Source organism: Carassius auratus, chromosome 32 (assembly GCF_003368295.1).
Source record: "Carassius auratus strain Wakin chromosome 32, ASM336829v1, whole genome shotgun sequence".
Classification (NCBI taxonomy): Eukaryota; Metazoa; Chordata; class Actinopteri; order Cypriniformes; family Cyprinidae; genus Carassius; species Carassius auratus.
The window spans coordinates 8784712-8812446 of NC_039274.1; the positions used below are offsets into that span (position 1 = coordinate 8784712).

The 27735-nt window shown below is 37.5% G+C and overlaps 1 protein-coding gene across 13 annotated transcripts in view; it reads left to right on the forward strand.

Moving 5' to 3' along the window:
* LOC113051534 (tight junction protein ZO-1) overlaps positions 1 to 27735 on the forward strand; it is a 102613-nt gene that overhangs the window by 20616 nt on the left and 54262 nt on the right. The window contains exon 1 of one of the 13 annotated variants that reach the window (XM_026215377.1): positions 20069 to 20520. The exons of the other annotated variants lie outside the window; for them this stretch is intronic. Coding sequence (XP_026071162.1) covers positions 20494 to 20520 — 27 coding nt within the window. The 5' untranslated portion in view covers positions 20069 to 20493. Of the gene's footprint in view, positions 1 to 20068; positions 20521 to 27735 lie in introns of those variants that run through there. 13 annotated transcript variants of the gene reach the window in all.

The following is a 27735-nucleotide window of genomic DNA, read 5'->3' on the forward strand; positions in this document are numbered from 1 at the left end:
TATTATGATTATTTTTATGTGCAGCATGTTTTCAAAGTAAATGCTGCTTAGCTTATTAATATAGACAAAGCACGTTTAGCTGTTTGCCGGATGCTTTGAGCAGCGGGACCACTTTGTTATTCCCACCCTGGTGTTTCATATATCAGAATGATGTATTATATCATTATATTGCGTTATGCACACAGCGTTTAGGATTTATTATGGTAATGTGCGCCCATTGGTTTGGTTTCACTTGCATTTGCTGCACCATTGCAACATCAAACACCAACAGGTTCAGTCGCCCCTGAAAAGCGCCTGCCACCACTGATTCTGTGTGAGCCGGAGGATTCAAGTCTTTGGTCTGTTGCTATGGAAACAACTGGCCAATGGCAGAGGGGGGAGAAGAAGAATGCTTCCTGGGAAATTCTTTATTTAATGAGAGTGCATACGAGAACGAGAAACTGAGCGGGGTGGGTGTTGATAAAGTGATATACGTAAGACATGGAAAGTGAGTGAGGGAGAGTGAGCAGACACACTATTTATACAAGATCAGATCTTTCTTTGAACTGAAGATGGGGATGTCTTTAGGCGTACATGTGTATTCATATCAGCTCTGCTTGCTCCTGAATTAAACTGAGCTGTTTCATTTTGAGAAAGACTACAGTAATGTTCTACAGTAAGAGGCCAAAAGCCATGTTGAGCAGCTTTGGGCTGGGAGGCTGCTTGTCTTTTTACAGGAGACCGACAAATAACAAAAATAAGCGTTCTGCTTCACTTACCTTAACAAATTCATTCCTTTTTACACCTCCACTGGTGTGGGTGATGTCTGACCTCAGGAGAGGATGACAGGGCTGTTCTGAGATTTCAAAACAGCATCTATGCAGGTGAATGAAATGTGAGATGTATTGTATTGGGCTGGGGATCCCTGCCGATTATTATTATTATTTGCTTAACCACTTCAAAACGGCTTTTTGGTTGCTTTTAATCATAACACGTAAAGAAAACGACACACATACAGCAAGATAATATAACTTCACTTACCTGGCCTATCACTTGAAGCAAACATTCATGCCTTCTTAAAAGTCTGAATGAACTGATTTTCACCTCTACATTTTTGGGAAGCTGTGTCTCCCCCAATGAGCCTCCACTGGTTTTATATACAGTACTGTGCAAAAGTCTTAGGCCACTAGTATTTTCACCAACAAAAAATGGTTTTAAGTCAGTTATTTCTATGTTTTGCTGTAGTGTGTTACTAGGAAATATCAGTTTACATTTCCAAACATTCTTTTGGCTATTAATAGTAATAAGATAGTAATGTTTTGCACAAGGAGTCTGACAGCAGCCAGTTCTCCACACCGAGATCAGTCTGTCTGAAATAACATGAAGAAACAGAACAAACTGAGACAGACTGAATCCAGTTTTAGGCACTTGTGTAAAAAATTCTAAAAGTGAGGATGCCGTCAAAAACAATGCCTTAAATAAATATTATTAATTAACTTTGATTAACTAGGTGCACTTGTGCATTGTTTTTCAGGTAGGTTTCTTGAAGAGTTCTTCTGGATTGAGTCTGTGTCAGTTTGTTCTGTTTCTTCATGTTATTCAGACAGACTGGATGATCCTGAGATCTCCTTGTGCAAACAAAAATATTATTACAATTAATTGCAAAAATAATAAACTGACATATAACTGATATAGACTTAAGACCATTTTTTTATTGGTGAATATACTAGTGGCCTAAGACTTTTGCACTGTACTGTACATCAATATGAATCATTTTGCACTTAGAAATGTGGAAAGAGCGCAGTTAAGTTATAAGTGAGGTGTTCATACAGTCTGTGCTCTGTTGGTTTGAGTGTTCATGAGCAAACAGTGTTTTTTCTTTGTCTGGAGCTGTGTGTTTTGTACCCAGCATAGCCCTGCACCCTCAGGCTTGATTCATCATGGTCCATTCCCCTCTGCTGTGCCCCATTAGGATCAGAGCTGCTATTTCTGTCCTCTACCTGTGGCAGGATGCTCCCTGCATTGCCTTTATGCCTCCTCGGCCAAATTCCATTAAATAAGGGAAGGGATTGTCTGAGGTTCCTTCTGGACAGAATGCTCTGGAGGAGTTTAAAGGAAGTGATGGGGTCTAATGGAAGCCTTTTAAAGAGGCTGAGCTGAGCTGGATCTACTTCAGTCAGTAAATAAACTGGCTGCTGTCCTGTGGTCTCCTGCCAGAGCTTGTCATTGTGTGCTTCTGTGTGTCTGAGAGAGAGAGGGAAAGAGAAGGGGAGTCAGTTAGACACAGAAAGAGGTGTAAGAGGAGATCTGAGAAAAGGAATACAAAATAAAACAGACGAAGGGAGATCACTCTACTAATAGAGTCAAGCAGATATTGACTGTTCCCTTAAATGGGCTAAAGCAATTATGTGGAAAAAAAATATGCTGTCATATTAAAGGTCACAGACCACTAAATGCTGGAGCATTTATTTCCGCTTCAGTTATTATCGGCCAGATTTATGATCCTTAGCTTTGATTAAACACTTAATTAATGCTCATTTAAATTAAAAGAGTCTACCATGAAAGAGTCTGATTTATACTGAGTTTAGTGCTTTGCTTTTAGAAGAAAGTTTAAGGTTTCGATCTCCTCACTCCTCATTTTTGTGCTTAATATGGATGCATGTTTAATGAATGTCCAATACATGCACACAGAAACAATGTGGTGATTACGTTTGGAGTCACAGGATTGTTCTACATAACACAACAGCAAGAGTCAAATTAGGGTATAAAGAATACATTGGAACATAGTAGCATAATAGATTCATATTGTTTTTTATTTACATAAATTACTCCATGATGGTAAATTATCTTAGATTGAAGGTTGCAGTTGTATGGCTTTAATGGATAGTTCAACCAAAAAGATGAAAATTGTCATTGCTTAGACCTTATGCTGTTCCAAACCTGTATGACTTTCTTTCTTCTGTGGAACTTAAAAATATATTTTGAAGAATGTTGGTAACAGTTCCAGTTCTCACTGACTTTCATTATGGAAAAATAATAACAATAACAATAATAAAATAATACAATTGTATTCAATGGGAAACAAAATTCTTCAAAATGTCATCTTTTGTGTTTCATAGGGGGGAAAAAAGAAAAAAGAAAGTCATACAGGTAGGTTTAGAATGACATGATGGTTTTTGGGTGCATTTTTACTTTAAAATGCATCTTTCCATCTTTTTACACCTTAAAAAAATAAAATAAAATAAATTTACATAACTAGTAAGAAATATTTATTTCTAGAAATCCTAAAAAACATTCTCCGATATGTTTTCAAGTCATTCCAGCCATTTGATTCATCTGTTTTCCTTACACTGTGGATCAAAATGGGACATAAAAGTAAAAAAAGTAAAATATTTGATAAATGTTAAACAATAAAATATAAATACAACAAAATATGCATAAGACTGAATGTAATGCTTTTATGGACGTGATGCTATGAACTGGCTGTATTTGTCATAGTGGCCTACAGAGGGCAGAATTTTACCACTTTCTAAATGCACACACAGCATATTATCACACCATATAAATATGAGTTAAAAAAAATTAATAAATAAAAATAAACTTTCCTTTACTCCAGCTCATTGTGCCTCATTGCTGTATTTGAGTGCAGTGATGTCTTTTGATCTGTTTGGGTTTGCCTTGAGAGCAACACTCAATATAGTTGAGCCTGCTAATTTGATTAGGCCTGCCCTGCTGTGTAGAGCACAGTACTTTACATCAGTGTGATGGGAGACGAGACTGTTCTTTCTCATACACACTCTGCCACCTCTTGCTTTCTGTCCCGTACAAAGACTTACTGGTACAGTAAAGACGGATTGAAATAAGAAACTGTAGTTTGAGTGTATTGCGAATCAGAAAGTGAAGAATATGTCCTTGAACTTTGGTCGCTTTTGAGAAGATGGAGAAAGGAAGGATGTTAGATTTCTAAGTGACCTTGAGTTTTATGTGCTTCAAAAATACTGAAATAGAGGCTCATTAATTATGATATTTGACAGAAACATATCCTGTATGTCACCAAACTGCAGGATGACGTGTGCATATAGTCAGAAAGCAAGTGTAGTAATGTTGTACGTGTTGATTTTTCTCACAGGTCAGGCTTTCAGTGAGATTACTTTAGTAGTGAATATGATTTCTGCAATTAATGAAACAGCTTTCCTGGCATTCATCTGCACCCAGATGTAAATAAGTAAACTTTTCCATTTATGCGGTTATGCTTCTAGTCAGTGTTATAAAAGCAGGAAATAAAATGAGAAAGTTTTAGGTCTGTTAGAATTTAGTATTTTTCTTCCAAGTTGTTTTTAATAAAAAAATTAATTAATTAATCTTAATCTTATATGTTTTATTTGATTCTTATATACACACACACACACACACACACACATATATATAGTGTACATGCATGTTTAGAATTATGTCACTTTATTTTTTATTCTCATAGGTTTTGGTCTGCCATCGGTAAAGCTGTTTATTAAATTGAAAAGCTACCTTTGGAGTGAATTGATTGCTGTTGGAAAGGAGAAAGGGTGTAGATTTATGTAGCTGTCTGGATCTTGTGCTGTGCAGTTAATCAGTAAATGTCTGATCTGCTTCCCCCCTCTCCCTGCTAGTGACGTCTGTACCAGCCCTTATATCTTATGAAATAAATTCTTTGTTACAACTTATTTTTTAGTCAATTCTTCGGTTTTATCCCGACATGAAGTGGATCTGTGTCTGAGATGAGTGTTTTTGTTATCATTGACCCATAGCAATCATTCCCAGATGTTGTACTCGACAGTAATAGGGAGGTTTTCCTGAGATGTGTGCAAAATATTTCAAAATAGAAAAAAAAAAAAAAACTACCACCCCGGAATACTGGAATATCTGAGTCTACACCCTTATCAGGAGGACTGAAGTGAAGCATGACGAAAGCATCTGGATTTAATAAGTGAACTGGGGAAAACATATTGAAGAACAGAAATAAAGAAGAAAAGTGAAAAGGTGCGGATCTGGAGGAGAGAAAGAACCAGAGATGAAAAGGACAGTGCAAAAGATAAAGTGTTGTTCCAGTGACCAGGAGGCCAAGATGAAAGGAAAGGCTAATTAATGTTGGTGATTAAAGCTCATGCTCTCTGACCAGCTGCTTGTGAATCTGTGAAGCCATTGATCACCTGAGAACCCACTGGCTCATCCAAACACACCAGAGCACTTCAGTGAACCTTTAATCCAGCTCTCACATGTATGTGTTTGCATGCAGAAAAACATCTCTACATGGACAGCCAGATGAGTTCCATGTGCTTTCTTTTCATGTGTTGCCTCTCAGTGTAGATTAACCCGTTCTGTACTCAATTCATGAATGTCCGGCTCTGCTATGCAGGATAACTGCAAATGCTTGTATGCCTGTGAAATTGATTAGGTGTGTCTTCAGTTCTACAGAGTAAATCATTGTTGAGCAGTATCTAAACTAGCCTGACAGCCTTTAAAAACAGGCTTTTTGAAAACAAGATTTTTCATGTGGAAAAACACGAGATGCGGGCAGTGTAATGATAAAAAAGGAAGGTTATCAGTATGCTTTTTAACTTAAGAAGTTGGACTTATTTTAATTTGAGCGCCACATTTTTCGAACTCTTTGTAGAGGGTGAGATGCGAGCAAAAAGTCAGAAACATCTGTCTGTTTTAAATGTCACATTTTATTGCACCTGCAACGTTCTGCCGAGTGACTTGAGATAATAAAACACATTCTTGTCTCTCAGACATGTAGTGCTGAATCGCTGAAACCGATTCTAGTGAATCGTTCATCCTAAAAGTTCTTCTCTTGTCTATGAAGTCAGTAAGTCCAGTTTATTTTGGTGAATTGATTTGACCTAAATGGTCCTCTCTTTCAAATAAAGTGCTAAAAAAAAATCTGATTCAGTCAAAGTCATCTGATTCAGTCAAAGTCATTAACTCTTAAATAATATCATTTAAAAGATTTGTATACAATTTAAAAATATATAATTTTCATTTAAAAAAATCCTTGGGACATGGGACCTTTAATTTTGTTGCTCATACAGCGCACTTTTTATGAATGAGTGGCTTTCATGTATTGTTGAACACGTGAAATGCATATCTTGTGTTTTTTACATTTATACAGGCGCCTTGACCTGTGTGCAAACGGAGCTCAAGCGAGACCCCTTGTGTTTTTCATTTCCGCTTCCCTCTCTCTTTCTTTCTGTGGGGGTAGAATGAAGACCTCCTGTGTGCTTTGACATCCCACAGAGTCTAATGAAATGAAGGGTGAGGCTTTGTGAGGAATGAGCTTTGGAATATTTCTGTTATGATGTATACCCTATAGGCCACTATCAGGACGGCCTGTCAGATGAGTCCAGGGTCCAGAATGCCCTGCTGATTGTGCCTGTGTCCCTGTCACAGATGTGAGGAGACTAGTTTTAGAGTGTCCAGCTTTTAAATCAATACCAGTTTGCCAATCACCTGTGGTGTCATCTGAATTATGGCACAGCCTTGGTGGATGTCAGGGCTCATTTGTGATGCTGTGACACAACTGACACACACACACACACACACTGTATGCAGAATCCCTTCTCATTACCCATCAGGCTTCAGGGGTCAATCTATTTTTATAGTTGCTGGACAGTGTCAATGGAAGGAAGAGGAAAGACTCACTAATGACTTATCAGTCACTATATATACATTATGTATTTTACTTCATATTTTTTTGATGTATGCAGAAGGAAACATTTTTTAAAAAGTAAACAGAAAAGATAGTTCTTTGTTTCTCCCTAAAACATTAATTAAGTTCCTTGAGATGTTGAAATTTATTCTCATGATGAATCCCATTTCCGACTTTCACAGCAGTTCTTTGCAGGTATCATAAAAACTGCAGGCCGGATGAGTGGAATAACATCATGGATGTTTAATGCATTCATATGCTGTGCCAAATTTTATCCCATTCCCAATAGTGAATTGATTTTCCTTTCCTTTGGAATGCATAAAATCTCTTTTTCAGTAAATGGGAATGATTTCATTCCTTTAGAAACATGTTATATGTTCAGAAATGCTTGGTATTAAGGGAGAATTAGCCACTCTTGCTGATATGGTTAATTTAGAAATTAAATCTGTGCCGTAGCGAATGATCAAAGAGCAAAGAGAGATTTATTGAATATGCATATCCAAGTAATCTGAGCATTTCTTCATTATTGTACCGCTATAATAAATGCAGGTCTGGCACAGCTGAGTTATATACACTATGGTTTAACTGTCTGTCTCAGTTTTTAGTTGTGGATAATTTGAGTGCATGAAATAAACTGTTTGGTTTTTGTAGAAGGTAATAATGTGCGAGAGCACTTTTGACTGAAGGAATTTATTTTCCTTTTAAAAACTTTTTCTAAGTTTCATATTATTAATCAGGATTTGCACACACACATCTACAATTTAATTCTTTGAATTGCCTTGTAGTTATCACAGTTGTATTATATCTGTTCCTTTATTAAAACTTCACTATACTTTCTTTTTGAATAGACTTATATTATTATATACATTATTTCTTTAATTAAGGGCTCATAGAACAGTGCATTTTGTTGTCGAGGAGTAATGTTGCTGTGTTGTTGCACATTTGACAAATACACGTTGAATTTGAAGGGCATGTACTTTGCACTTGACAGCTTGTGACTAAGAAATAATGGAGGGGTTTAAGGACCAAGACTAAAACAAAATAGATAGTAAGAGAAAAAGAAGAAAGGCTGGCATCCTGAGGGAAAGAATTTCCTCAGACATCACTGATGTCAGTGAACGACCACGGGAAGCTTGAGTGTGTTTCCATCATGAAATGAAATGAGAGGGCAGAATTATGATTCTCTCTTTCTTAACAGCTGTGGTGTAGCTCTCTCTGTCACATTCTGCTCGCTCCCAATCCATCATGTAATTGCTCAGCAGCGCATAAGCGCTCCACCATCTGACAGTGCAGCACCACACACCATCGTCCAGTAAGACTTTACTCAGACTCTCACATTAAACAAAACCAGCGCATATCAGACTCACAGACACTGCCTCATAGCATCTTGAGAACTACTGAGTGGGATTCTTCCGCACCAATGGACATGGACCGTAAGGCTGTGTCAGTAGTCATACTCGAGGGACTGTAATGATTCAATGTCACACTCAAGAAAGTGAAACTCCCACACAGCAGCTGACTTTCCCTCAAGCCTGAGCTGTTGACCTTCCCATAAGCCCGAGTGTGTGTGAGAGAGCGGATATGTATGTGTGCATTCATGAGAATGCAGAAAAACTGACGAAGGCCAAAAAAAGAAATAAAATCAAGACAATGAAAAATGAGATCGGCACAAGGTCTGTTTGTTCTATAGTTATGTCTACATATATTGTTATTTATTATGACGTTAAAAAAGAATAAAAAATATTGAAAAAATCATCCCAACTACTGAACTGTAGTGTACATTATGTTTTAAGGAAAGTATTAAAAGGTGACTTCTCTGTTATGGGAAACATATTTCAGTATCTCAGAACTCTACAAACTCTGTTTACATATTTTACCTTTGCCCACATATTCTGAGACCTTAAAAAAAAAAAAAAAAGTGTTTCTCGGTTTCTAAACATGTAAAGTGCAATATTTGTGTCACAGACTGTGGCTGTGAGCTCTGCATTTCAGTCGTCCACTTCCCAAACATCAGCAGACGACAGCGGTCCCTCCCTGTCTCTCTGTGTCTGGCTTAGACTGGCTTTCAGCTGGGGGATCCCTGTTCTGCTGAGCTCATCAGACTGACCCCTTTCAGAGAGACATGGATCAACTGCCGCTGTGGTCTGCAAGCAGTGAATGTGCTAAAACAGCACAGGGTAATCACTTGGCATTAGTACCTGTTGTGTAAAGCATTAGCGGTAAGAATTGACTGGTGGGACTTGTGGTCTCCCACTGAACGCTAAAGCTGATGAAGCTTGATCCTGGCACCACTACCGATGATAAGAGTGGCCAGGCTTACACATTAACATGTCCCAGCATGCTCTGGCACCAGCCACCAGTCCATATCTGATGGACTTCCTGTTAACTTTTCACTCTCCATCTATTAGCACCAGTCCATGTTTCAGTGTGAATAAACACACAGAACAAATTATACTACAAGGCTCTAGATCGATCTTTCCATTAACATGACAAATTTCAAAATGGTAACATTCAAAAGGAAAAACGCCTGTGAAATCAATACGGAAAATTCCTTCATATCAATACAGTACATTGTATACAGTTTTTTTTACCAATTTTTTAGAGTGTTGTTATTCTTAATCAAAATATCATAACTTGATCTTCAGATAAAATGACAGACTTCATTCATTCTGGTGACGTATGCCAAATTTATCCAATCATGTAGTCATAATCAACTGTGACTGCTTGCATTCAGATCTTCCTCCATCCAGTCAACACCATATGAATAGAACCACGTCATCACCCCTTTTTTACTGTCACACAAGGATATACCTCAGAAAAAAAAAGTTACTACTTTTGTTTCATTGTGACTTTAAATGAATGATAAATATAAACTAGCCAAACTCAGAGTTTAAAGAGCCACACAGATGGGAAATCAAAAATTACCTGTCTTACAGTATTATATAGCTGTCCATCAGTGTAAACAATGTGCAAAGTAATTAAACCAAAAAGTACACGATTTATAAAGTTATTGGCTTCTAAAGTAAGGAGTCGACTCTGAATCGCTGAAACGAGTCGTTATAGATTTCAAATCTTTTGCCCATCTCTATGTACGTCACTAGGAACACTTTGCATAATAATCTCCGCCTACCGTCTTGGGAGAAACGGACCCCCCCCCCCCAGTGCCCCCCCCCCCCACACACACACACACACACGCGCACAGACGCTCAGGTTGGTGTGAGAGCATCATGTCGAGGAGACAGTGTGTTTTTAATTTTAAAGGCAAGTTTGTTTTATTTTCACTGCCAAAGAATGAAAATCAAAAGAACCAATGGCTAAAATTCATTTTTACCACAATACCAGAGCAGTACAACAAATCCCTTTTGTTGTGTTCACAACATTTCACTGATGACTGCTTTTCTAATCTCGGTGAGTACAGCGGGATTTTCAAAGCGTTTGGCCATAAAAGAGGGTTCATTACCAACTTTATTTAGAACAACGAGCATCTCCGAATCACAACGCGAAGTATGATTATGAAGTTATGTGTCTGTTTTCTCCCGAGCGTCTTATGAGTATGTGTGCTGTCTGCAGCCTGTCTGCACTGATCGTCATGTACAAACACGTCATTAAAATGAACTGTAACTCCGTGAATACTCAACGAAGAGACATGAGAGAGATATCTATAGAAAGCTTGACATGTCTACTTTAAGACTAAACAAGTGCTGCCGAAAACAGATATTCTGTGATAAAGTAATCCATATGAAAACAATGCGATGTCTGTTTCATGTCTCCCTTCACTATATCTAATGTGACCACGCCCCTGATCTGAACGCGCTATTCAGATTCAAACTGAAGCACGCGGCTTGAATACACCCACAGAAGAAAAAGCAGCGAGACTGTTCAAGTTTTTTATTGTACTGTTTGCTTCGCGGTGAAAGGAATAAGACATAATTCACCCCAAACAGATGCTAACGCATTGTTTACCGTGGAGGTGTGTGCGGAACAACCAATCAAACCTGACTATGTTAGTTGACCAATCCGAACACAGTATGCTACCGAAAGGTGTGGTTTAAGGAAACTGAATCTTTTGAACAGCTTCGCGCGAACCGTTTGGGGATCTCTGAGAATTGAAGTAATTTTAAAATGATATTTTGACAAAATGACAATGTTTTTTTTTAACCTTGGATGGATTTTATACCATTTACAACTCCACTTAAATCAGTATATTATAATGCATCACTCTGTGTGCAAGACAGCAACATGTCTTCGCTTTGAAATACACATCACATACAGACTTATTTAATTAAATTACAGCCTTTCACCATTTCATTTTTTTTTCAATTAGTTGTGCACCCCTGCTTGCCGGTGAAGGTTGTGCTCTGGGCTATCAGTATGGAGAAGTCCTTTATCTCCCAAAAGAGCTGTCGATCACACTGCTGTTTCTGTAAATGCTCCCTTTGTGGCTGATTTCATCTTAGCTTTGACATGGACCGATTTCCAGCAGAGCTGCTGAGATCGTACCTTCAGGCCTGATCAAAGTAGGCTTTTAATCATGGCCGACTCTGGTGACATTATCAGAGCATTATTACCCTCGTTTACCATGAATCACATTACCTAGTCCCATCCACACAGCACAAAATCACCCTCCTGCCTCGCAGGCCGCTTTGATTGGAGCATAACTCAATTCAGCACACACAAGCAGCCCTATAGCTCTCGTTTACCCACAATCACTTTTACTGTGACCTCTGTAAGATGCAGTTCACCTGCAAAGAGAAGAATTTATAAAACCTCTCACTCTGTGTGTCTGATGGCTCTGATGGATGAGGAGTCTTTCATTTACAAAATGCTCTCGGCGTTTTCTAACTCTCAACAAGCCCATCTTCCTCTTCTGTTTCTCTTTCTTTCAGTGCTTATCTTACTGTTACTTTTCCCTCATCCTACTGTATATCTTGCTTGATATACAGTACAGACCAAAAGTTTGGACACACCTTCTCATTCAAAGAGTTTTCTTTATTTTCATGACTATGAAAATAATTGTAGATTTACACTGAAGGCATCAAAACTATGAATTAACATATGTGGAATTATTAACACAGTATTTGTGTTTTCATGCAGTTTTTGATTAAAAAAAAAAAATACAGAGTTGGTGAGCATATAAGAGACTTAGATAAAATGCTGTATGTGTGTACAGTATGTAGCACATGCTGCTGTGTTGGGTACACATTTCTTCACTCCACACACAGAAAGTCTGACTGCCTTTCCCACAAGTTTCGACCCTCTCCAGTTGTAATATAATGATGAGCAAAATTGTTTGTATATTATTAGAGATGTGATTAGAGATATTAATTCATATGAGCGTATTAGTCAATATTTTAAAGCAGAAAACAGTCTTAGTAGTGGAACGGTGCTCTGGTTCTGTTTGATTACAGCTGCTTGAGACTTTTAACAGCTGAATGTGTGCAGAGCTCTGTCTGTCATGATGCCAGGTCTGTGTTTACTCTCTGTGTTTGGCATGCTTTATTGCCGAACGACCTCTCTTCTTGACAGAACCAAGCTCAGCCAAACTTTATGATCACTTGAACACATCGTGCTCTTCAGACTGGAAGTTTGTGTCTAATCATTTGTGTAATGAGTTGCACAAACATGAATATTTAATGCTAATTATGAAGATTTACTTCAAAATTTGATTAGCAGGTTTTTGCACACAATTTTCAGTGTAAATGAAATAATCGGATGAAATTACGTCAAATAGCCTGGTTAACAGATTGAGTAAATCTAAATTCTGATGCAATGGCACTTTACAAAAAATGTAAATGGATTTATACATACATACAAACTGTATACTGTGCTGTATAATCATACATGATAGCCTTTCCTTTAGGACACATTTCAAAAGCCAAGTGACGTGAGGGGCTGAATGTTGCCAACTTTCCACAAACATTTCTACATTTCTGCACAAATTATGTTTTCTGCTGTATTCACTGCAGAAATCATTTTTGCTTGTACTTGTTTGCATCAGAGAACCTTTATTGAAAATAAATTACAGGTGGAAATGAGTTGCTGACGGCATCATGATTTCTCTCTGAGGAGAGAACGTGAAAATGCCAAACATAGCTGAGAACAGTTGTAAGAAAGACAATGTGACATATGTATAAAAATCTGTCCCTCAGCTGAACTACTGAACTTTCATTTTTAATTTGAGTACAAATTATGCTAATCTTCCTGATCTCAGTTATGTGTAAACAATGCAATAGCATTACAATCTGACAAGTTTAAAGCCTAATCCAAAGCAATGTGAACAGTGATGTATAATGTACAGCTTGACCCCTGGTAGTCATACAGTAGTTAAGCCATCACAGTGCCATTTGTCGCAGATGTCACCATTACAGTTGGTTTCCCGAACCATTTGTCAACATTCTTACATACAAGGATCAAACCTGACACAGGTGTTAGAGGCTTAAGGCATGAGTGACCAAAATAGTTACTGTTCCCATTCATGCTCGTAGTGCCTGGGAAAGTGATATTTGACCCTTAACAAGTTTTAATTGAATACCGGTGTACACTGCAGAGATTTACAAGTGCTAGAGTGTGTGAAATGGATCTTACAGCAGCGCTTCAGGCTAAATGAAGTTACAGTGTAACCAGGCTGCAGGGCGGAGGTGAGCATGTGGAACACATTGTGTACTAGATCAGCCTTGACCTGCATGGTCTGCTCACTGATTGCAATGGTTACAGTTTTCTAATAGTGTGTTACTTCTAGAACAGTTAGAGGGCAGCAACTCAGAATGGCAAAGAATGCAGGATCTCGAGACATGGGCTGCGTCTGAATATGCATATTTCCCTATCCCTACTACATAGTAGGTGAAAACAGTATGTGAAAAGAATAGTATTCACAGTATTCATAAAACAGTAGGCAAAATGACATTCTGAACTGCGCATCCACACTTTAAACTGACACATCTGATCTTGTTAGTCATATGATGAATGTAATATGTCCAGATTTCATTGATACAATGTATAACATACTTTTGTAGCAAACTAAGCAACTTTGGTAGCAAAGCAAGTACTTATTTAAAACAAGTGCCTACTCAGAGAATGTGTGATTTCTGACCCAGCCATGTTGTAAAAGTTGAATTTTGCACACTGTTGACATCTGCTGGTTAAAGCAAATGGCGTGTTATACAGAACAACTGAAAGTGTTTTCCGGAAACCAGAAACTGCATGATTTGGCCAGTTACACTTACTAATTCACAACAGTAGATGTATAAAGACTTAGAACACACATCACTAAAGTCTAGCTAGACTTTGTGTACTCCCAAAAATGCATATGTACAGAAGATACACACGTATGAAAACATTTCCCCGTAAAGTTCATGTATAAACCTCCATTCATTCTAGAGCAATTTATATCAGCAGGATTTATATCAGGATTAACTCATAGTACTGTTGACCGATGAACATGTTCTTCATTGTGCAACTTAAATGACCCTTAAGGGCTTTGTGCACATAAACAGACAACTTATCACAGGTATCCTGGTTTCATTCTGCAGAAATCCACTTATAGCTCCTTATAGAAGCAAGACTCCACACATCTGGCATCTTAACTGCTGATCTCATAGAAAAGCCTCTCACTTCAATACATAAACCTGTTAAAGTGAGCCATGGGCTGAGGTGCAGATCTAAAAGTTACTTAATCTCTGATTTTAACTATAATTCCCATGTCATATTGCCTTACTGAGTCCATCAGAGAAGTAAGAACAGCCTCTTGGTTCACAGAAAGCATTTTACATTCCACAGCAATGGCTGATAGTTGCTTTTCTATGCAAGCATGTGCTACAGTAGATGGACTAACTTGACTATTGTGCTGCTTTTTTGCTTCTTAAGTGTTTTGCGCAAAAGTGATGCGATTTTAAGATGGCATGACAAGTTAGAAAAAAGTCTTGATCACTCATTCTTTTTCATTCCAGAATGCGACTCTAAAGCCCATATACTTCCGTTTTGAAACACACTTTTAGTGTAAACAAACTACTGAACACATTCACTTTCAAAGTATATTTAATCTGATTGTATGCATAATAAACACATGCAAAATAGAAAATTGAATCTTTGTCCAGTGTGCTGTTTCACTCCAGAAGTTATGACCAATAAAATACCTTTGTATTCTTGTAAACTAGACTTTAGAGTTTTCGTGATTAAATTGAGAGACACAAGATAGTGGATTGAAAAAAATGAGATGTGTTTAAAAAAAAAAAGTTGAACATAAATGCTCTGTTTTTAGGCCTGAGATGCGAACAAGTCAATCTAGTGCATGTTTACATAGAAAACAATAGAAAAGCAGCACAGTGGAATGCAAAATGTATTGTGTGTGAACAAATGCTGTTTGTTCACATTCGTGTGAGGCTGTTTGTAAGAATATTCTTCCCCTGGGACAGTGACAAACAGCTATGTATATATCGCCCCGAGACAAACACTCTTGGTTAATGACACAGCTTTCTACCAGTCAGAAATGGTAACACACGTTTAGTTAACACTGCTGTGACTGTGAAAGAATAGTGTGTGCAGTAAGCTTAGGCTTATGATATGTGTGTTACCCATGTACTGTATATATGCAGCTATATTAGTCCTGCCATTTGGAGATTAGTCTCTTATGGCGGCCTGTGCTTAAGGAGGAAATGGATGAAGCTACAGAGACATATGTGATTGGCATCACAGTTTTGATTCATTCAGTGAAGTGTGTGCTTCATGCATTATGTATGCGTTTGCTTGCATTGTTTACATGTGCATATTGGCTTCCTTTCTAGAGTCCCTCTGCAGACCACATCACATTTGTGATTTGCCAGGAAAGGAGTGACACTAGAAATTGGCACTAAACAAAGGAAACGTGCACGATGCATTTTGTATACTTCACTATAGCAAAACACTACTTCAAGAAGTACAGTGAATGTCTGATAATACCAAGATCAAAATGTTAAGCTTTCTGTAGTCATATAAGCTTTGTGGAATTATTAAGAGAATATAAAAGAATCTAAGAGCTTCTTTTTGATTTTTTAAATAGAAGAGTGTGATGTGAACTATTGTAGCACAGGAATGTACTACATTTTTTGTATTTACATATGGAAAAAACGTCTTCAACAAAAATAAAACAAAGCTGTTGTTTACCTCTGTTAATGCCATTACTATAGATGTTTGTTGGAGTTTGAGAATAGGGACTATTTGTTTGTAATGTATTTATGATTGTCATGGCACACTGAATAAATGTCTTTGTATGATTAAAGGATCATTGTTTGCTATCTTGGCAATAAAACAATGGACTCTAAACAAATCGCATGTCCATCTCTGAAATCTTAAACTGACATTTTAAAGGAATAGTTCACCCAAGAATAAAAAATGTAAATATAAAATGATTATGTAATTCCACAATTTTTATGTATGTATTTATTTATGTATTTATTTATTATTTATATGTCTTTTTGGGGGTTAACTGTCCCTTTAAATGGGAGAAAAGGAACAGCATCAACATCTGAGCATAGTTACATGAAGTCTGCTTTGTAACTAGGCTTTTTGGTAACTGATGAGACCAGTAGGTGTGTTGTTCTGGCAGTGGCTATGTCTAATAGCTCTGAACATGCTCATTTAGTCGTGACCCAGTGGGTTGAATGGAGGACAGCTAGTCCTCTCTGGGCTGACACAGCCTGGCCTGTACCCACAGCACTTTAGGGAGTGAAAAAAGTAGATATTTTCTAATTTTAGATCCAAACAATTACGCAGCTGTTTTTAAAGGTCGCACAGTAGCCACTTTTGTTGTTCTATTTATTAAAATTAATTAAAACTTCAAAGGCTATTCCCTGTATGCATAATTTTGACAGGGGTAGTTGATTTTTTTTTTTTAATAGTCTTTGGGCTGGGATTATTCTAAATGAACAACTGTAATTGATAATGTCTTCTTATGTAGAATGTAGCCTTGTAATCTCACTCTACCGTTCTAACATGCAAGTAAAAGCACTCGTTTACTGTGAAGTTTGTAATTTTGGGCAAAGTCAGCTGGTCCTTTACTCAAAGGGTCGCACAATGTAATTGCGATGCACTTTTAATCCACTTGTTTTCTCATTTTAATTTTCAGCAACGCACCATTTTAACAGTGTCCCACTGCTCCATTCTTCGGGGGTCATTCAGTCTCAGAATAAACAATCTCCTCTCTGCTGCACTCCTGCTGTGACTAACACCATGAACTAAAGCTCCGTTTTGTTTCCTGCCAATGTCTGATTTATGGCTGGTATATTTGGGACCACCATCAGGTCACTTGGGACTTTGTGAAAGAAGATTAACCATGACTCTAATGTGATGCTTTGAGAGTAACATTCCTGGAAGGAAGTGTCATGTAACTGTATAATTTATCTGGATGTCAAATATATATATATTTTAATGCCTTATTGACTAAATAATCTCAGTTTTGTAACTATTTATTTAGTGGTTTGCATTTGGGTGTCTGATTCTAAAAGTCATTTTCACTGGGATGTCCAGTCTTTTTTGAGTCCATAGCCTGACCTCCAGAGGGTTTTCATTAGTTGTGGAAACAGGGCACATTAAGGCAAGAACTTTTAGAGTAAATAAAGCCTCTAGAAACTAGATAAGGTCAATTTGTTTTTAATTCAGCACAGATGAAGACAGACGGTTGAAACTGGATCCTTTTCTCCTCTATTCCGTTCCCTCCCTCAGGTGTCTGAGGTTCACCATGTTTCTCTCCCTTTCCTCTTTTCCCCCCACATTAAAACTCTTAAGTCAATATAGTGTAGCCAAGAGAAGAACGAGATAAAAGAGAACACTGTATCAGATCCATCTGTTGGCAGTTCCTGGCTTCAGATTCAAACCTCCCTGTGTTGTTTTTGCTCACAGAGGTGCAGCTCTGAGCCCTTTTTATGTTTATATTCCTCCATGGTGCCTCATTCTACTGGACTTCTTCAGCTGATCTGTAATGGTGAAGAGATGCAGTTGCTGTAAATCAAAATTTACAATAAGTACTGTATATATGTGCTTTGTATTTTTTTTATTTATGTATTTACATTAAATCTACATTCTAAAGTATGAGCAGTAGTGGTGCAGAGCATGTAATCTGCACTTTTCACTGTCCATTATGCTCGAACTACAGGCAGGCAAGTCTACTGAGCTTTCCCTTTGACATGCTTCACACTGTGTGTGTGTGTGTGTGTGTGTGTGTGTGTGTGTGTGTGTGTGTGTGTGTGTGTGTGTGTACTGTATGCATGTGCGATTTCCAAGGCCATGGGAGTGTTTTCCAAGTGCTTGCTCTTCCATGAGAACACCTGAGCTCTTCAGCTGATGCGAAGCCTCAGGTTGCTCCATGTCGAGAGCTGTTTAGGGTAACCATGCGCGACAAAGCGATCGTCTGTTTCTGTCACTAATTCTCTGTTTCTACTCCATCAGAACCATTCACTCTTCAGCTCGAGCTATAGCAGTCCTCTCCATCTTGGGCTTACAATTAAATCATTTACTTGGGGTTTTGAAGACATGAAAGAGATGCTCTGAGGTTTTCAGGAGTCTGAGATTTGCCTGCGCTAACAGACAGCATGCTGAATATCCTGATATCCTTGCTGTTTGATGCGGATCGTAACATGCGATGGAGGAGGATTGACCGATTAGCCTCGTTGGCAGTATTTATCATTTTATTTATTTGTGTTTTTTTCATCCTGTTCATCAACTGTGTTTGTGTTTAAGTCCATTTTAAGTTGCATTTGAGTTACAGTAATTCATGGCTTCTCCAATGCAAATATTTCATCATAATCATTTGTATTACATTTAATTTCATTTAGCATATGGTGACTCATAAAAGTTTGTCTGGATTTATGTTTAAATCTCATGTTGTGATGACACTAAGGGTCTTGGGTAATAAATGGGTTTTTATTTCTTTGTGGGGAGACATATTGGTCATGATTCCTAAAGCCTATAGCTATGAGAGAATGTGACCTATTACACCAAGTTATTTTTGGGTTTAACCCTCTGTTCTGGTTTATGACAAGAATTTATCCAGCAGCTTGACTAATCCAAAATATCCCTAGCCTCTCCCCTGCAACTGTCTGTCAATCATCAAGGTATTTGTGGAATTACATCTACAAGCAGTGACCTTCTGACCATTAAATGGAATTTTAATAGAGAACATAGCGTTCAGTGTAAGAGTTGGTTTACTTAGATTACAATTCATGTTTTGCTTTTGTTGCCTGTACTGAAGTGCTACACTAAAAAGTACAGAGTTAAAAAAAATTTTTTTTGTTATCCTTAGTTTTGCTGTTTTCAGAAATTAAACCTTTACCATCTTAAGGACAAGAACAGTGGAGATTAGAGAGAGTTTGCTTCCTTTGTTACAGACAGTTGGCTTGTTGAATGGAAATTAACTATTTTAGTCTCTTGTTTGCTGAACTGCAGGGATTCTTAAGGGATTATAACTGACAACTAAATGATTGATTGTACTCTTAAGTAATCAATTATATTTTGTGAAACTGTTTTCCTTTATATCAACTGCAAACATAAGTTAACATTTTAAACTGAAAAGTACAGCCCATATTACTGATTTCAAAGCAATATAAACAGCATTCTAGCGTCCTGTCCTGTGGGAGGGGATCCGGAAACCACAGGAAGTGGTCTGTATTGCACCAATTATGTCCTATTAGGTTTCCTGAGTGGTTTGTTATCAGCCAAAACTTGATCTAAAAGGTTAAAGCACACGCAATCTTAGAAGTCTGTAAAACTAAATCAAAGTCTATGTTTTTATAGGCATACTTAGTTTGCCTAATAACGCATTAATTTTCAACAGAAAACATTTTGTTTCCAATCCTCTTTTTAACAGGCACTTTAACAAACATTTAAACACATTGAGTTACTAAAAAAATATTATTTTGTGTTTCTATTGTAATCGTATTCATCAGAAAAAGCCTAATTTGACCCATTGTTTGGAATGCTTGGTTAGTTAAAAATATTCCAAGAGTACAAAAAATGTATTATAACTTTTGTGTGTGTGTTATAAATTATTATTTATTTATTTTGTATTTTACGTTGAAATATAGGAACCCGTTATTCCTCCTGATTCAAACTTCTTATTCCAAAGGCAAAGCAAATCTACTTTTCCTTGATTCCCTCTCTCCATCCCATCCGCTCCCGGCCAAAACAAAAATGTCAGGCAGGGGGGCGTCCCTTTAGTATTTTATTGTTGCCTTTATTATTTGATGTAAAACAATGACACATTTATCATTTTACTCTCGAAAATACAGAAAAAAACCTCGCTGCATACTCATAAAGAGTTAGATTTATAAATCTGGATTTTGGTTATACAGCTCACACTGTCCCGGTTCCCACCCATCCACCCCCGCAGGACTGCAATGGTCCATTCCAGTCAGACATGTCATGACTGTTGCTGGGAGAGCAGAGAAGCGAGGATCGAGCTCGGAGGTTTGAATTGAAACTTCTGCTGTTGTGGGACGATTCGCGTCGATATTAACTCTGTGGCGCCGTAGACTTTAGGATAGCAAGTTTCTCTCGATTCGTTATCGTTTTTCGCTTTATAAAGAAGAGAAAGAGACTGTCGACAATATATTCTCGTAGCTTCTGAAGTTTGTGTGGGTTCACGCGCAGTAATAACAGATGATGAACTTTGGACAGTGGGATTTCGGTTGTGTTGACATGTCTTTGGGCGGTCAGAAGAAATAAACCCGCTTTGCCCGGCGCCAAGGCTGCTGCTGGGCAGGACCGGACGAAAGAGGAGGAATATTTTTTTTGTGTGTTTTGGGTGTAGTGATATTCAACAACAATAAACTTGCTACGCCGGGAGCCACTAAGATATCAAAATGTCTGCCAAGGCTGCAATAAATAAGGTAGGAAATTACTTTACTAAAGGTACTTTTCAAAACAGTTAGACGGGATACGAGTCCTGACACATGTAAGGAGCGATACATGTGGTAAAAAAAACTTTGATCATTTACTAACCCTCATGTTATTTCAAACATGCACGACTTTATAACATAAATGGAACAGCAGAGGGGAAATGACTGTCACCAGTCGTTTTCATTACATGAAGAAACGATATAAAGACAGTGAATGGAGACCGAGTCTTTCATACTGATTAATAATATGTGCATTTCTTTCTTTTGGCACAAAGTAATAAGAGTTGGAACATTTTTGCGTGAACTGTCCCTTTAAGATTCTTGGACAGTTCTTGGTGGATAGACTCGCGATTTACCTGTTGATTATAAAAGGCCAGGAAATGGCCAAAAATTGTTATGTCAAAGTGGTGAGAACTATTTGCTGGCGTTACCAACTTCCTCTCGGGATAGTCGAGACAGGAACATCTCAACCTGAAAATAGTTTCTGTTTGTCTGTATAATGTGGGCAGGATTTTGCAGGTGCAGGAAACTTCTAACGTTACTCGGGCCTGTGCGGATGATGATAAATGCTTCAGATGATATGCGATATTTGATTCAGTTGTTATATTATATTCAGCCTGCATATTTGTTTTGGGATGGTTTACATTATAAGGCTTGTGGCGGGAAGACTCGATCAGACTAAGCCGTGGTTTTGTAGTTCTGTATCAGAGAGTCTGCGGAGAAGGCGTTTTTTTTGTTGTTGCGTGGAATACGTGTGTAAGGTGCCTCGCGAAATACAATGGAGGACATTGTGTGTGAGTGTGTGTGTGTGTGTGTGTGTGTGTCTGTGCTGCTCTTGAGTGGGCTTCCTCTCCCACTGTACTGTGTGAGAAGCATATGAAAACACAGGAATGTTTACTGCACATTCAGTCTTTCAGGTTTGGCGAGTTTCTCTTGGAGAAATGGTTAGGTGATGATGTAATGTCATTGTGTGTATTGACTCTGAATTTATATCCAGAAAACATTCATAACTAATTAATTGCACATGTTTTTCTGAAATTGATTGCGGTTTACCCCAACTTACATTAAAGTTTTTAAATATACTTTTATATTGCAATAATTTAACATACAATCTTCAAATTAATTTAGAAATAACACAAAGGCAGTATATTTTTTAAATATTTGTTTAGTGGCATCTGTATCACTGAAGGCGAGTATCACTGATACCAATGCTACTGCTGATGTCTCTATGAAATAGTTTTTACCCCCTAATATTTAAGCATTGACTGATTATTGAGGGCTATCAATTTGAACATTTATTAGACTTCAAAAAAAATCTTCTAATTTAAGTAAACTTAAGCAGTCTTCACATAAACTCATTATAATAAAATTGTTTCAGGTGGAAATTTTATCATGCCTGTTTAAGGTGTGGATCTCTCTGGGTGACCTTGTTTTTGTGTCCTTAAGTTTTGCTGGGTCTCCCCAGTGTCCTTGTTTTCTCTCAGAGATATTGTCCTGGCTCTGCTATATCTGCTATATTTTGTTTTGTCTCCTAGTTTTAAATACAAAGAAGTAATGTGGGTGATTGCTTTTTCATTAGGTCTTTTGTAGAAGGTGAAAAAGACTACAATGTACTCAGTTTGGGACTATTTGTTATTTAAAGATCACCGAATTGTTCCACAACAGACCAGAAACTACAATGAGTGACCTGTGACTCAAGCCTTAAAACAGATTACTTTACGTGTCATCAATGACACCACATGCGTTGCGTTTCTATCGCTCACCAATTTGCTGTTTAGGGCTCATTTAGTGCTTTGATAGAACTTTTGTTTTGAGTATGCATTTGTTTTAACAGTTCTTGGGGAAATCATGGATTTTTTAAATTATTATTATTATTGATTAATACATATATTTCTAAATAAAATACAATGAAGTCATAATTTCTGTTTTAGAGTTTAACAAAGCAGAATTCAAAATCTTTGGATTAATCAAGTTAGTCAGTAATAAATGCAAATCCTGTTACAGTTGTGGGATCAAGTCACCATTTGGTACAGATCATGTCTGTTCTTGAGTAGAAAACTTCTTGTTAAACTGGATTGTCTCCCTCCCTGACAGTATCTAACTTTCTGGATTGACACCACGTGATACTCTTTTCCTTGAGTAAATAAAGTGTACATTGTACTAAAACATGAATTCAACTTAGAAGGACCTAATCTAGTGTCCTATTTGAATGAAAAAGAAGCTGTTTAATATGGAACCGTACATACAGCCTTGATCACCTGTCTGTCTGTCCCATGCACAAAATACCAGAGAAAATTATTTGTATTAATACTATAAGTAGGCCCCTTGAGCTTGTATTCACAGAAAGAGCGAGCGAGAGCAAGAGAGAGCACTTCTCTTCTGGAGAGGTTATGTTAATTACTGCTGGAGCCTCTGGCGCTCTTTGAGAGCGTGCAGAATAGGTTTTTTAATCATCAGAGGACAAACATATCCTTTGCTGGAGAGGAAATTATTGTTTCTTTGTCTATATCTGTAGTTTTTGCCGCCTGCAAAAATCTGAAGATAACACTCTAAACATTAAAACCTGGCTGTGTAATGTGCTGTTTACAGAGTCCTGTGTGCTGCTCAGCCAATCAGATTCAAGTGTGCCTGTGTTGTTGAACAGCTTGAACAGTTTCCATAGTGATCAACAGCACTGGGCTCCTGGTGCAGCTTCACCACAGGGCCCATACCTTGATGTGCATTGGCGTTGCACATTATCAGTATTACTGCCTCACCTCTCCTATTCTTTTGTCACCAGTTATGACAGATCTGTGTGTAGAAGTATATAAATTCAGTGGAAGGCTCACTTGGCTGTGTCTAATGCTCTGATAATGAGGACTTAATTAGGCAGTACCCTACTGTCACCCACAGTTAGCCCTCTACCCCCAGTCCTCCTCTCTGGGCAATCAGTGTTCTGGAACGGTTTGAGGCAGTCTGTGAAGCAGAAGTGTATGTGTAATCTTCTGCATGTGTCATCTCTTCAGGTTCTGTGTAGTAGCCAGTGAGTTTGTAGAAAATTAAGAGTGGTCCAGTACTCAGCGGGCAGCTGCAACAGAACATGCTAATTTTAGGTGACACATTCAGCAACTTAAAGTTTTACTTAAACATTTGTACTTAAAGTTTAGTTTAGTTTCTTTGAGCATAAATTGGTGTGAGATAGGAAAGGCTTACAATAAATGATTTGTGTGTATACACCATATTTTGGGGACAAATTTGTAACCAGAAGTGAGCAAAATCTGACAAGACCTCCTTTTTGTCATGTCCTCCTCATTTGGAAAAATGGTATAACAATTATAAATAATTAAATATATTAAAAAATAGATTACATTTTTGAAAATAATCTTCAGCTGCTCTTTTTAAACATTTGTATACATCAAACAGATTTGCAGAGCTGTAGCTGCTACATGGAGTCAGAAAGTTTTGGTAGACTTTCCCATATTTTACTGTTTTTTTTTTGGGGTGTTGGAGGAACATCATATAGCACATATCAGTGCTACTTGATAAACACCAATCTGGCTGAGAGAATGGGGCACATACAGAAAAAAAATAACTTTAATCTGAATCACATGTCGAGTTTTAGTGAGCCTTCTTCTCTTAACCATGATAATACAGAGCCCTTTAGGAGATTGTGGGCTACAGTGACCCAGACGCACACTCAGCATGCCAAATTCCTTCATGTTACCTCAGCTTGAACTAGCTGAATATAACAGGGGATGCCCATCTAGCTCAGTGTATTCTGAGCAGATCCGTGGAGTAAATTGCACTGTTAAGTTGGATTATTTTCAACGGTATTGCTCCCTGTATAATTGTTGTTTAAGCAATGACTAAATGCAGACTGAGTTTGAGGAGATTACAGACCTCACAGCGTTTATTTACCTCTAAGACTGTAGTGGCTATATTTATTTGATAATAGTCTGTTATTATTGTATTATGTGCGCATAATGATAGTGAACTCACCTAGATTTGCTGTGTTTGTGGGGATGGAGTGTGTGAGAGTGTTGCGATAATCATGGTCTCCGTTTGGAGATTTGGTTTGTGTGTGTGTGACTCAGTGCATTAGTGATTTTGTGGCTTTTATCTGAGTGCAGGGCTCTGAAAGATACTAAAGCTGACAAGCTCACTGCCACACGAGAACCCACGTTATCTTGTAAAACCTTTCTTATTAAAGTCTGTTTGTGTTTTTAGCGGGCGGTCTTGGTTTCTCAGTGTGTTGTCGGTCCAGCTTTCCATTAGGCCTGTTTTCTCAGACCCAGGTCCACTGACCTCAGCTTTGCTGTGCTCACGGCACAAAGCAGGTCAGCTGAAATTTACTCTGTGTTTATGAAGCTGGGGAAACTCTAGAAGGCTGTTTTGAAGATAGCGCTTGAGCAATTTTCTCACTGTTGCTGTGCCCCGTAAGCTTTAAGTAGCACATACTGCCCATAAGCTCTTTTGACTTCATTTGGCTTTCAACTTCTCTTGAGCTACTTTAATTAAAACTTTATCACTCTTATGAATTTCAGCATAAATTAATGGATTTTGGCTTGAATCTGAAACTTTATTTTCTGCTCATTGAAATCTGGTATATTTTCTCTATTCATCTTTGTTCCTGCTTAACCCGCCACATTTTGATCTGAGAGCTGAACGATCATGTAACTTACAGAACTTGCCAAAAATAAAATATTTACACCTAGTTTTGAAGGGATATTTAAAATTGAAAAGGCTAATTCAGCACATTTAGGCCACATTGAACTAGTTTTCATTTAACATATAACACTTATAATTATATTTGCATGTGTTATTCATAAATAAACAATGTTATAAATGAAAATTCTAAATAAATATTTTTTTCTGACAGACAGGAAGATAATTGCATGTGCCACATTGGGCATTTCGCTTTGGAGAGCTTAGTTGATTATATTGAGAGTAGAGTTGTTCCGATTCCGATACTAGTATCGGAAATATCTCCGATACCACAACAAATTCTGGCATCGGCATCGGCGAGTACATGAACCCATATACCGATCCGATACCATTTTCTTAAAAAATACCTAGTTATGACCGCAAGCTTTGCCTAACCGCTGCACGGTTCTTCTTCGCTGCTCAAAATGCATTGAAAACACAGGAAGTTGTGCTGTGTTGCCACAAGCAACCCCTGTTTAGAGCAGCGAAGAAGAAATGAAAACGCGTTAGCAGCCCTGATCTATATATGACTGGATCACTCATCACATTCTAAACTGCCAAAAGACAGTGAAGCCGCTTCTATATTATAGATCAGTGGTTAGCAGTATGTCTCTGTAGTACCGGTAGTTACAGACTCTCGAGTATATTCAGTACCGGCAACTGCGTTCAGTCGCTTCCGTGTAAGTCAAAACGCAGGGCTCCAGACAGTAGCCGAATATATACTAGTGTCTGTGAATATTAAACTGCAAAATACTATTTAAATATTACTCCCGCAAAATCTACATCTCTGTGGGTGACTGGCACAGATGCGCGAGAGCTCGCTGTTTTGTAGTCTCTGCTGTGTGTCATGAGGACACGAACGCATAAACCGTCACTTCATGAGAATTTACCGTTTCATTTGAGAATACTGTCATATCATAAACACAGACACTCAAAGATCTTCATGGCAGCCCATTAAAATAAATGTTTGGTTTACATGAGTAAATTGACAATATATAAAGCTACTGTTGTAGCCTACAGTAATAATAATACGTCTCTATAATAATAATAATTATGCCTAGATGGTTGCTTGTTTTTTACTTGTTTTGTTGTAAAGAGATTATCTGATTAATAGATCTTTTTTTATATTCCTAGACTTATTTGTTGCAGTTTTTTTATACAGTTATATTGTAAAACTTAAATACCTTTTTTAGTTTGCGGTGTTAGATTTTTGGCTGCATTTGAAGTTCTTTTTTGCATATGAAAATAAATAATACTGTCAAATTCATGTTAGATAATAAAAATACTGTAATAAATACAGTAGTTCACCATGTATTTGTTCATGTTTTATTGAGGGATCTGTCTGAAGCACACCATAAAAAGAATTCTAGCAATTTACACAGGGCTAGTAGTATAAACAGCTGTATATACAGATACACACCCAGGTATCGGATCAGTACTCGGTATCGGCCGATACCCTGAGCCCAGGTATCGGAATCGGTATCGGGAAGAGAAAAAGGGTATCGGAACATCTCTAATTGAGAGTCATCTAGTTTTGTTTTGCCTCGGTCTAGACCGACTGAGTTTTTGTTGAGACAAACTTCACAAACTTGTTTTGTTAAAAAAAAGTTATCCCACCCCTGGCCTTTCAAGGGGAAGCCGTCCATTTACTTGAGTGCCATTTTTCTCAAAGTGGTAATTAGAAAAAATAAAATAAATACACATTAGGTATGCTCTGTTGCCTTTCTATTTACAAAATGTTTTGTAATATGCTATACCATGCATCTCATCAAGGCTTCATTCATTTGATCAAAAGTACAGTACAAACATAAATATAGTGAAAATGTAATTTAAAACAACTGTTTTCTATTTTACTTGTTTTAAAATGTTATTATATTTAAAAATATCCTGTGATGGCAAAGCTACATTTTCAGGAGCCGTTACTCCAGTTAATTCAGTGTCACATGATCCTTCAGAAATCATTCTTATGCTGATTTGGTGCTCATTTCTTCTCATTACCAATGATTAAAACAGTTGTGCTGCTTAATATTTGGAATTGTTGTTTTTCAGGATTCTTTAAATAGGAAGTTCAAAAGAACAGCATTTATTTGAAAGCAGACAGACAGAAACAGAAAAAAACAGAGACAGAAAAAAAAACGTTTTCGAAAATGTTTTATCGTGACCATGCCTCTGGATGTCATTCGAGATATAGACCTTCATTAATGTGACTTTGTTTTGGTTTACCGTTTTTTTTTTTAATCTTCTAATTTTGCAGGTTTATTTTATTATCTTTCACTTTTAATCACATCTCTTACTGTGTGTGGTAAACATGGGAAGGGAAATGAAAGATTTCTCGTTCCATTTATTAATTTGTTCCCTTATTTCAGTTACATCATGGGTTATTTAGGGAACAAAATTAATGAAACCTTGGCAATTGCCACAAATTAATAAATCGTAGGAACGAATTAACAAGTTAGTAGGAATTAATAGTCTATCTGTCCAGTGTCCCGCAGCCCTGCAGAGCACAGTTATCTGATGAAATGA